Below are 13215 nucleotides of genomic sequence, written 5' to 3'. Positions count from 1 at the left end.
ATAGTAGAGACGCTGAACACAAAACCAATAGTTTAGGCTGAATTCCTCTATTGGTAATCAAATTTCTTTTAAGTAAACTATTGATCACAATGAATAAGAAACATTTTTTGAAACTACTTTTTCTTAAAATTGTAGATCTTATTGACAAAAATAAGGCTGTTTGTAAGGCAAGTTATGTCTCGCTCTGGGTGTATCGTGCCATATGAAGTATTTGCATCGTAGATATAATTAAAATATTACTCAGAATTTTTTTAACTAATGTAACAAGACGTCATCAGATTGATCCATTGTAAAACAATTCATGTTACAATCTTGCTTAACAAAATATATGCATCAGTCCCATTGCTCTTGGCGTTCGTTTTTTACAATAATCCACAACTACACTTTCATCAAGTCAAGTTTTCGAATTTATATAATTAAAGTTGAGTTTGTAGCACTAGTTCTAACAGCAAAATATGTAAGGAGCTCTTGATTGCCAGTGAGTTCACTGGCAAAGTCAGATGCTCGCGAACATAGAAACAAAACTTAAAGAGTGAACATAACCGTTAACTTTAACTGGGACAAACTGATTGGACAATTTACAAGAAAAACGACAAGCACACAAATATACACAAGAATGAAACTTACTACTTGCGTCGGTGTGGCTGTGAATGGAAGTCCACGCATGCGTATTATGACCTGGCCTCCGCGTTGAAGGAAGGCTTGCGCTTCGGAATTGCTACCTAAAATGAGGAAGAGACGAAATACACATAATATAAGTTAGTCAAATATATAACCTATGACAGTACAAATTCTGGCCAACAGGAAATAATGTATTCTTCAGATTCCATAATATAGTTGAAACAAATTATATGAAGTTATCAGTATGTCCTCGTCAGTACGTATAATGCTTGAAACTACTTTATAAACTACCTTTTTCAGTTCATGTAACTGGTGTCAAACTTGGCTAACTGTAATAAATGATAAAATAGCTCGTGGATAAGGAGTAAGGCTAGCAATTTTGAATGATCCCTATACATAAACGTACCTCCAGCAATATTGACAAAGTCCTTGCCCGAAGCCTTGTAGACCTCAATGTACCTCTGGCCTATATGATGCTTATGTCTTTTGAGGGCAAGGTCTCTATGCTCATCACACTCAAACCGAACCAACGCTTCTCCGTTACGCCGACCCTGCGGACTCAGGCACAAAGCAACGCCACCTCTGAAACAAGGTTACGAGATTGATGAAGATGACGGTGGCTTCAAGGACTGGAATGTTTCGTGATGTAGACAAAACCATGGTGCATCAATTACTATAACTATATTAATAAGAACATGGGTGATGTTTATTAATTATTACATTACTATTTGACAATTCATACGATGAACCTTGCACGTGACTTATGATGTATTTTATCGAAGGAGGGGGTAAATATAGATCGAAAAATATTGAGGTTAGAAAGGACGTTCGGGAAAAGTACACAGCATGCTAATATATCACACGTTCTTGTAAATGTGTACTGATAGACTGAGAACTGAATTACATTGCGTTATTGTATGCATGTACAGCTAGACTGAGGACTGAAATACTTTGCATTCTTTTTATAAGCCTTCTTTGCAGGAGTATTATTATTATTCATCTTCTCTACACAAATTCATGTTTAGAGGAGTTTGACTTACCTTGCAATGTTGAGACCCTTGAAAAATCTGGCTATATCCTGATCAGACGCTTGCCAGGGCAAACCCCGTGCTCGGACCACAACATTGTCATCAACAAAGTCGCTTTTGCTGCTGCAATACACATATAAGAAGGCATGTTATATTACTGTGTTTATTACAAGATCACTACCTCTGTTTCAAAATACATGCTTGTCATCTGTTATGTATGTTTTATTTAATTATATCTGATTTAATATATATTTATTTCAATTGTTTGTCAGTTTTACAATTTTGTATTTTTCATTACATGACATTGTAATGTAAATTTATTCACTAGAGATGATACTTTTTTTTCAGAAAATAGTTTGGCCGTGACTGTTTGTTTTATAAACACCAGGTGTTGATCTAAATCCTGACCTTGTTTCAGAATTTGTAGCAACCATTGTAAACAAGTTCTATTTTATTTTATTGTTGTTGTTGTTGTTGTGGGGTTTAACGCCATTTTTCAGCACGATAGGCTATACATGGCGGCCAGTATTAATGGTGGAGGAAGAACCCGGAAAACCCCGGAAAGAACCACCGACCCACGAGAAGCTACTGGGAAGCTTTCTCACATGCCCACATTGGCTGAATCTTAGACTCGAACCGCCGCAGACAGAGGTGAGATGGCAGTGATCCGTAACGAAGAGCGCTTTAGACCACTCGGCTATTTTATTTTATTTTAAAATGATTGGTTGTTTTCGAGGTCATGATAGGACTTTAGTCTTTAAGATGTAAAACAATTTTGCTTTTATTTCTTAGAGTAAAACGATTGGTTTTCGTCAGGGTCACACTGGGTAAACGTGATCTGTAACAAGTACTTGTCTTCTATACCCTTCGAGAAGATGATCACGTGACCCCTTGTTTACGTTAATAATACGATATAACCCATGTTTTGGAGAATTAATTTCAGTAGAAGCTGGGCTGTTAAAATGTTGCATATTCTGCTGTTTGGAGTTATTTCAAATTACTTGGATTCAAAAGGATTAATTCTGTTATTTTTCTGGAAAGTCCGTGTGTTCATGTAATATTGTGGAACAAGAAGTTTCTTTTATAAAAATTTATTCAGCTATCAGAAACCGGAGTGATAATTCTTGTTTCTGCAAGAACTGTAGACGTCAACACTACAGACTGCAGCATACGTCATCGTCTTCCATCTTGGATTCTTCGTCGGGATTCGAACGTGAAGTCAGTAGAACATTTTGTTATTAGGACTAATAAAATTTTATTCTTGGATTATTCTTGGATTATTTTTGGATTTGATTCTATAAAACCGTAAGTTCATATTTTTGTATTCTTACAGAATTTTTCCAGGGAAATAAATTATTGTATTTTTTAAAGCTTGATGTTTTCACTCTTTCTTGTGTTACTGTTTATTCGAGCGTAAACACGTAACATAAGGAATCATTTAAATTCTTACCTATGTTATAATTTTGCCGCCCAAAATTCTGAGATTTTTAATTGGTTCTGATTGACTGATCTGAAGAACTGTTTGCTTGTCTGATCTGAAAATTTGATTGACTGATTGACTGATCTGGAAAAAAAACCTGACTGAATGAGCTATTGTTTTCATGGGTGACTTACATTTTGGGAGAAGGTGATCCATTACCTTAATCAACTAAAGTCTCTTGCCACTGACTTCCGTATACGTTTTCAAATGACGTGATCATTCAAACTAATCATATTTTCCAGCAAAATGAGTATCAATCTATCTTTAGTTAACAAGAATATGAAATTTTACAATGGGTAACAATCGAGCTTGGTTAAAGAACTGAATTTAAAACTTCACAATGTATTTGTGTTAATAAACTCACTTAAAAGTGGAACTAATTGTGTGTGTGTGTGTGTGTGTGATTTTGGATTTTTAACGTAGCTTTACCAATCTGTCAGTCATATCGCTACGATGTCTGCCATGTGACAGTTTATAGTGATGTCTAGCACTGGGGCATCATGCCGCAGACGTGTATAGCATGATGTCCCACGCAGTCACATTATCCTTACACCAGGCCGACCAGTCCTAACACTAACCTCTTAATGCTGAGCGCCAAGCGAGGCAGCTGTTAGTACCATTTTTGTAAGTCTTTGGTATGAAACTAAGTGTAAATAATGAGTTGATAAACGAGGAAATTACAGACTTTTGTTCTATACTATCAAGAAATCTTTGAAGTTTCGGTTTTAACGGAGGAAAACACAATTCTGTAAATTAAAAGTACAGGTTTTTTCTCAATAAACAAAACAACCACTTCAGGTTTGAAATACATGTAAAATTAACAATACTTTTCAAACCAATAGAGACTTTCACTGCGGTTTGATTACATACGTACATCAAAACGGACATTCGTCGTTAGCGATAAAATTCATTTACATCACGTCAACTTTTACTGAATTCTTGATACGTTGCAAACTGTACTGTAATTTATGCATGTATAAATACTCTCCTGTCAGCAGCTGTCAAAAAGCCGACGTGATAAATTTGAGTCATGCGAGAGAACTGAATAGGAAAACTGAAATTGACGCAGGAAATATTGATCTTTGTCCAGGCGGTATTCTCTGTCAATATCGGCTTCATTATTCTTATCAGATGAAACGCTCATTTCTGGGCAACAGATTGGACCACATAACAGGACTTTTTCCCGCAAGGAGTTGGACGGCAGAGGGCAATTTGTATTTCCAATTGTTTGATGTTTTAATTTACAGTTAACACTTTGATAAGATTGTTCTCTACATAAACCGTAATAACATGAATAAATTTCGATATTCAATAAGCTGTATGGATGAGCGTGATGCAATCCTAAACTCGACTTCAAATATTCTCATTTTCAACGTTACAACTTGTATTTATAAATAATAAAAAAACGAAGTATACCAAAATCCTAATAAATTATGCTTTCTGACTGATTACAAAAGTTGGAAAGCTTGCTACTTATAAAATAAATTATATTTATACTCTACAAGGTTTGTAACCATATTATTATATATATATTAATTAGCAATACATCCGATGCGTAATATTTTTTTCGATTTGATATTTTATCATGTGTGACTTCTTGGCTTCTCTTGTCGAGTACAGATGAATTTTGTATTCTCGCATCCATACATGTTGTGTATGTATTTGTATTTGAAAATGGTTACTGCATTTTCATGGAATTGAGTATGAACTACACACGCACTTTACAGCAGGTATTTGTACAAATAGTTTACCAGCTTACCATATTCCTGGCTCCAACTTATCACTAATAATATCTGGTACTCCAACTATGTGACCTACAAAGACAAAAGTTGATGCATAGAATAAAACATAAGGGTAATACACTTTTGTTCAATGTATTTTCGTTAAAGCATAAATGACTTAAGACCCAAAACTGTCTCCGTGTCGTATTTGCTTCAAGTTAATGCTTTAAGGACGTCATTTGTATAAACTGTCACACCTGTACATTTACGTAGAAATATCAATCCTTCTGACTCGCTTGATCATACCTGTATGTTTTCGTGTTTTTATTTATGAAACAGCCATTATTTTCAAACCTGGCCATTTGGAGAGATCAGTAGGAGTGCTTAGTAGAACCCATGGCATAAAAAGAAGGCTTGTACACTAACTGAAGGTATATATTATAAATAGACGTTCTTCCGATTTATAACACTGATAAATGCAATTAAAAGGCATGCGATTCAGGCTGGTTTCATCACCTTTCATGGTGGAGAGTCTATGTTATCTCGCAAACGTTATCCATTCCGTCTGAAAGAACTCCAATACGTTTTCTTTAATTCTATTCTACTTTATTTTTGGAACCGAATTTAACTCTGAATATGTCACTTGCGTTCAAGAATTGTATGTTTAAAATTCACCTCCTCGGTGGAAGCATACAAGCCAGTTTCTGCGAATTTCTAACAGCACCCTACATTATATAGTAATATCTTATATTTGCACCAAAGATGGTGTCCAATAAAAGTACAATTACGAGTTAAAAGTACAATTTTGTTTGTAAAAAATTTACACAGCAATTTGGTATTACTTGTTCTTGACAAAATACGATTTTTGTTTAATGATGTGTAGACTGGCAACGACTGGCTAACATTTGAGTTATCTTACAGACAAAATCCAACATTCACGCATCTCTTCTTCACATTGAAACAATGTGTTGTGAATATAATGGACTAGACATCTATTTGAATTGAAACAATTAAATATTATGGCATGCCTATACTCAACAAGCGTAACAGTATTCAAAACCTCCCGCGTTCGCATTAAATTTCATGCCTACAGCTCAAGAAACTTGTAACGACGCGAACGAAATATCGCATTAGTATCCGCCATAGTGGTTTTTTGTTCGATTTAATCTCGTTTGTAAAACATTTATTTCTATTCTAGGCATCGCCCATATTCTTGCTGAATGAAGACAGTATCCATTATCTGGACGAGAATCTTCATACGGTTGATTATAGCAAACGAATATAGGCTGTATACCCGCCTGTCCCGTCCAGATAGGGATCTGTCTACCACGGGTGATGGAAACCCGTCAACACCCGATGGAAATGCATTGTTTACCGCAATTCAGCAAGATCTGATGTTTTGGCGATATGTTTGTTATGTATATAGATGTATGTCATCCTTTATCTACCTCGATCTTCGTTACAGAATAAACTTTAGCAAATGTTTACAGAAAATAAGCATGTATATCTAGCCCACTTTTTCATTGTCGAATGTAAATAGTTGCATGTTACCATTAGACTATTTAACAACGCTTGCAAAACAGCCATTATCTCCTTTTTTCTTATTACCAAACGTTATCCAATTTATAACCGTTGTTAATTCTATAACGGGTGAATTTTATTGAACAAGAAAACTGAAATAGCTTTCCTTTTCTCTGTATTAAAAACGTTTTTTAAATTGGAAAGTAAACAAAAATATAAACTGACTGATTATCTCTAAATTCTCAATCAATACCAAAACAACAGCTTTAATTTCAAGCCAGCAAAATGTAAAGAACTGCCGCTTAGAGTCTCTACAACAAAAATTTGCACATAGCAAGAATCGCATTTGGCATAACGAGGAGAACAAATCACAAAACGCAAAGTTCATCGGCATCAGATAGCATGTATTCTCAGAGTGTAATTTTCGGAGAGATTTTTTTTTAAAAAAAACCTGCTACATATGTTTCGTGAGATCCTCATATCTTATTAAGACTATGTCTGATACAAATTTTCTACCGTCGGTTTCCACGAACTTGAAAGTCTGATTCGCATCGATTTGGCGGGACGTAGAAGAATTCAATGGCCCTTATTATATCCTCAAGTGGGTCTATTGACGATTCAGTCCTAGTTGCTGCTGGATTATTTTGCTAAGATTATCTAAATACAAAAGCATTAATTCTTGAGGAGGCCTATTGATACACTGATTATATAATTTATTCAGCTGAATTTCTTTCTTCAAAGGGGTAATATTGAACAGTAAGAATGTTGCTACACTAATACAATGTTATGTATTTGGTGTCTAATCTGGGAATTCAAGATACTCAGCCAATGTTGACAGGACCATTCGTAGCGTGTACTGCCCCGAGGAGGTTCTTATTTCAAGGGCCTTTCAAGGCATTGTCAAGCCCTTCGAAACGTTTTTCAAGGCTTATACTGTCTTAGAAAAAATGAACCTTCTCGATACGTTAATTTGCTAACTATTGGTGCTGTGTGTCCACTAATTTTATCCACTTTAATGTATATATTATTGTTTACAATATGTAGATTAAACATATTCTGAAAAAGCGACATATTTTGCCTATATTTTAGTTATAACATTGTTTTTCCCTCAAGTAAATACAATGAGTTTTAGATAAATTTGTCAAGAAATTCAAGGAGTTTCAAGGATAAATAAAACAAGTTGTGTTTTTTTAAAAGAATACTGTCCATAATTAACTACTAAGTTCAGAAATCCCTCGTTTTCCTCCTGCTTTGGCAACTCTGTACACAAAGGATGTTATGTATCTACTTAGTAGGTAACAAACAGGTAGTTTCATATTCTATAGACTAAAATGTCATGTAAATAAATGTCACGCAGTAACCGTTAACTTGGATTTTCTCAAAGCAACTATTCATACTACCGGCCAAAAGAATTACTAAGCACTTGTGTGTCGCTTGTAATGCGTGGAAATAATGTAGTCAGCATGTCGTCGTCGCTAAAATAAACCCATAATATTTCATGAACACATTTTAATAGTTTTCACACAATTATTCATCACAGCACGTGGTATTCTAAGACACAGAAGAAATATGTTTGTTATATATTATTATAGAATGTTGTTTAATAATAACACAAAAACTTGTTTTATTAATAACAAAAATTATACTCACCATCGAGGACCAGTCTTCGCAAAATGGAGGCCATTTCTTGGCACTGCCTCACGCCATATTCAACTGACTGGTCTTCCTGAAGTCCAATATCTGAGCAACTGGTCAAGGATTGTTTGCTTTTTTTATTGTACACACAGGAAAAAAAATTGCTATATTAGACCCGAATATTAAATTCTGCTCAAATGTTTAAATAACGAGACAAAAGAACATATAAGCCTTATGATGATGTATACAATACAACCATAACCCTATTTGCAAACAATTTTAGCTCCAAAAGAATGCCAGATAAAGAAAATACAAAAATAAAGTGCGTGTGCTTGTGTGTGTGTGTTCAAGCAATTTCATCGTATCGAATTAAAGTCACCGTTTCCTTCAAGGATCTCAAGGAGAAATGGTAATGGGACTCGGTTCAAATCAAGGATCATGCCTTTATCACCGATCCTTGTGTTAAATATGATCTAGAACTATTCAGTACTACCTTCATATTTACAACTATCGTGCCAAAATTACAGAATTCACGTTTTATATGGTGCACAATTGTATGCGTCCTTTAATGTTTGAAAGTGCATTGTGGTACTTTGTCTAGGTAAATATATCTCAAGATCTTTTATCACTGACTAAAACTTTACATTTAAACTATTCTGAATCACAGAAAGAACGAAACGTTTTGAGCTTTGACAAACAAACGATTGTGTCTTTGCTTTAATTTACACTTACGGCACACTTTCTTTCGCTACCACTTTTCAAAGTATTTCGTTGAGGGCCCGTTATGAAGAAAATGAGCTCAAACATTACAAATCTCAATATTTACTGTCAACAAATAGTTCAATGTGGCGGTGTCGTTTGCACGAGGCCATTCATTCCTTTTTGCATTGATTCTTTTTTTTTATATTGATTTCTAAATATATTGTGCTCTCAGCAGAGTGGATCGCGCCTTGATAATCGAGAGAAAACCGACACCTAAAACTACCCAACAAAATAGGCTCTTTCATTGATAAAAGTAACAGAGAAATAGCCGCTTAAGAATTGACTCTGATGGTAAAGAAATATTTGTATCAATGGACGAGTGAATGAAGAACGCCCACCAGAGAAAAGATCTCTTGCGGGAAAAAAGATGAGAGTGAAGGAAAGTTTTAAAGAAAGACTAGTAGAATCAAGAGACCCATCCCCATCCATATCAAAACACTCCCACAATAATCATATATGCACACATACACGGTACCATCATATTTAAAACTATACTCAACATTTTCAACCAAACATCTGGTTGTACACAGTACCCCACGCAAAATAAATTGGTCCGGTTTTCTTGTTTAATCGTGTGTTTCCTGTAGGGAGGAGACAAACTGAACAAAACGATACCGTAAACCGGTTAGAATGGTCTACACGGATGTTTGTAATTCTTTGTTGGTCACATGGTATGCAAGAACACGTTCTTATACTCCAAGAATGCTTGTTTACTTACCGGATTAGATACAGAGAAATGTCACAAAAACTATTAAACAGTGGATCAAACATACTCTAAGCAATTACCCTCCCCCCCCCCTCTCTCTCTCTCTCACACACACACACACAAATACAGTTCAAACTCGCATACGCAACCACCTGTACAGAAAGTCACAAACATGAGAACATTCACGCACTCATGCCACTGTATGTACATTAACCGTATGTGCTGTGCTAGAACTGAGCCTACATAACTATCTTATTATTTACACTAAAGGCAGTACACGTCCTTATTAAGAGTGCAGTGATGTGACTCCCATGCGAATACCACTGGAATACTTCAATTAAAAAAATATAACAATTCAATATTCAGTCGTTTCGTAATCAAAGACGCTTGGTGCAAGATTTCTCTTTGTCCAACAAAGCGGGATAAACTTAGGTGAAACTTTGTCAATAGTATCTTAGTTATGCAGAAATAACTGCTGCACAGGCTGTTGAAAATGTATGTTCAGCCACTTGTGAAATCAAAGCGACGCTTGTTGCCCGAGTTCTCCCTGCCCGACAAGGCGGGATAAACTTTGAGTGAAGCTTGTCATTATCATCTAACTGATGCAGAAATAACTAGTCAACGCTTGTTGAAAATATATATTCAACCACTTGTGAAATCAAAGAGACGTCTGATGCCTGAGTTCTCCTTGCCCGACAAGACGGGATGAAGTTTGGTTGAAGTTTCGTCAACAACATCCGTTGGCTGCTGCTGCTGACAATGACTCATGAAAATAAAGCTTGAACATCCAGATCTGAATTGTATGTAGTACATGCATGAGCCATGATGTCACATGACTAACCATGCGTTTCAAAATGGTCCACTTTTAAAGATTACAAAACGTAATTAGTTTTAATGAAGTATCGAATATACTCGATGATTAAGTCGGATCGAACCAAAATCACCATAAAATTGAATCAGCCGTCGTCGCATAATGCTTCGGAAGAGAATCGTCGATTTTGTGTGTTGTTTTAATTAACCCTAACAAACTGTACAGACCTTGATCTGTCGACGCATTATGTGACGGATGATCTGGGTGTGTGTAGCATTCAGTTGGGTCCAACTTATCAGCGAGTATATACGGTATGTGTGCAGTATATAAAAATATGTCTAGCACTAATGCATCAGTCTTATGGGTTTTTTGATTGATCAAGCACTAAGATTCTCAATTCGTGTCAATCCTGGCACGAACTAGTTTACATTATAGGCGTCATCGGGACTCCTCTCAATCCAACGTTCTAATGTACGCTTCGCATGTTTTAAAATGTACGATTCCTTCATCATTTTATTTACTTATTACTTCTGATTTGTTTTTTTTCCCTGAATTTTATAATCGCATTAACAATACTATCTGAAATATCTCTAACACATTGTACTCTGAATTCTCGATTATGTACTTTCATCAGGTGGTGAGAATACATAGGTTTGTTTAGTATCAGAACGCAATTATTGGGATCAAGACAACAGACTGATCTGTAGAGGAGCCGAAATACTAAGAGGTCGTTTTAGGCGAGTTTTCATATTCTTATAAATAATGTCGTTATTTGTTAACATTTCTGGAATACAGGAAATGAGTTTTTGGTCCATTCGTATTTTAACAGCATATAACAGGTCCTTGCAATATTCTAGTCACGAAAATGCACAGCCTGAGATTGAATGTCATACAATATTTTAGGCTATTCATTGAGGGACTGGTTATATCGACGGTAGCTATAGTACTTCGATACAGGGTAAGTCAGACATGGCGATATTGTTATACAGTGTTAGAATGCTTAGCACCATGTCGGTATTCATTCTTTTCTATCGAGAGAGACAAAACGTGACCCTACTTAGAATTCTAACACCTCATACAAAAATATCAACACACAACTAAAACAATGAGCGGCAAATGAAAAGAGACAAATGGGTCTTCAACAACTACACATGTTTAGATGTTATTGATAAAAACTATGAGCAACTCCCTTTTGTTCCAAATTGTCGAGTAACATCAATTGTTGTCCGCTGTTCTTCCAGAATATTTGTACATAAAAGAGATGGTTTAGAAGAAACAAAGCGGTTGAGAACGTTTTCAAAACTTAGCCCGATTTATAAGGAATTGTTTGTATGTAGTGTAGTACCGCGACAAAAGAAAACTGGAAAAGGTTTTGAAGATAGCATGGTGACAAAAGAAAACTGAAGATTTTTAAGATTGTGTGCAACATAAAGATAGAAGAGAATGCGAAACATTTATCATTTGTCAACGGCTGATCTCATTGTCTTTCAACGTATGGCTTATGTTCCGATGATACACAAAACTTTATCACTAACCGACAGTAGCCAATGTTTTGTTTTAAAAATGCTGTCATTGTACCGCCATAGAACCATACTACTTGGCACGATGTCACGTGATTCCACTTGTTTTCCGTAATTTATGCTCTCTGTGTAAATGTGTGTGTGTGTGCGTGCGTGTGTGTGTGTGTTATTTGGATTTTTAACGTAGCTTTACAATTTTTTTTAGTCATATCGCTACGATGTATTCAGTGTGGGGGTTTATAGTGATGTCTAGCACTGAGGCATCATGCCACAGACATGTGGGGTCATGTCCCACCCAGTCACATTATGCAGACACCAGGCCGACCAGTCCTAACACTAACCTCTTAATGCTGAGCACAAAGTGAGGCAGCTGCAAGTACCATTTTTTATAAGTCTTTGGTATGACTCGGCCAGGGTATGAACTGCGACCTCCCGCATCCGAGGCGGATGCTCTAACCACTTAGGCCAACGGGGCGGTCTCTGTGTGAATTTAAGCATCATACACGACTCAAATGAGGAGAAACATACAATCAAACAATAGTTGCCAAAATTATTGAATTCCAGCGCGGGGTGAAATCGGCAATACAATTAATCAGATCTTCGTCTCTGTGAGAATAGTTTGGACGCGTGTGTGAGATTAAAATTATATGAATAAACCACTTCTGTCTACTATTTCAGTGATTCCTGGTAGATATGTCCCACCAGTACTGTAAGCGATCTAATGATTATTACAAATATACCGTCTCGGGAATTTTGGCAATACAAATTAGGTCCAATTTTATGTTTCGCTTTTTGACAAAATAAATTAGATCCAATTTTAGGTCTTTTGGGTGTTCTTTTTTTCTTATTTTCTTTTTTTTGCAAGACAAATTAGGTCCACTTTAACCTCTCCATTTTGTTAGGTCTTGATTTGCGGACGAAACTCGGTATACTCACTCCATCACCGAAGCTGGTTTTCCCAGTCTACTGTTGTTAGAGTGACGCGTTCGTTTTAGCATGAATGTTAAGCTATAAAAAAAAGTTCAAATTAAAGTAGCCGATATCGTCACCAGTCTAAACCTGGTTCATGTAATACGGGGCTATTATCCTGGTCCATATAGTGAGATACAACATATGACCTACACACCAGAACGGGCGAAGCTCTTTAAAAATAGAAGAGAGACTGAAATTCGTGTACACTTTTCAACCAGTCAATTTATATCAGTACGAGACCGAAACAAATTGTTTTGTTATGCATTGATAATTACTGTATCTTTCAGAAATTATTTGAAGTCGTCTGACCTTCTAGATTCATACGCACGCCTCTCTTTGCAGTCAAACAGAACCTCACCTACGGTTAAAGATATTGGAAGGAATGAAAACGTTATTATCGGATGAAATGAAAACTCGACTTCCTCATACCTACACATG

The 13215-nt window shown here is 35.9% G+C and overlaps 1 protein-coding gene across 2 annotated transcripts in view; it reads right to left on the bottom strand.

Annotated features, from left to right (window-relative positions):
* The window catches only part of LOC149782640 (RNA-binding protein fusilli-like), a 52450-nt gene that overhangs the window by 19326 nt on the left and 19909 nt on the right, over positions 1-13215 (bottom strand). For both annotated transcript variants that reach the window (XM_089934135.1, XM_089934136.1), the window contains exons 4-8: positions 8022-8111; positions 4889-4943; positions 1662-1772; positions 1028-1203; positions 628-722 (exon numbers count right to left, since the gene is read on the bottom strand). In XM_089934135.1, the coding sequence (XP_089790261.1) occupies positions 628-722; positions 1028-1203; positions 1662-1772; positions 4889-4943; positions 8022-8111 (527 nt within the window). The remainder of the gene's footprint in view (positions 1-627; positions 723-1027; positions 1204-1661; positions 1773-4888; positions 4944-8021; positions 8112-13215) is intronic.

This window comes from Sinohyriopsis cumingii, chromosome 15 (assembly GCF_028554795.1).
Source record: "Sinohyriopsis cumingii isolate HCF-2022 chromosome 15, ASM2855479v2, whole genome shotgun sequence".
NCBI classification, from domain to species: Eukaryota; Metazoa; Mollusca; class Bivalvia; order Unionida; family Unionidae; genus Sinohyriopsis; species Sinohyriopsis cumingii.
This window is presented reverse-complemented; position numbering and strand designations above follow the sequence as displayed.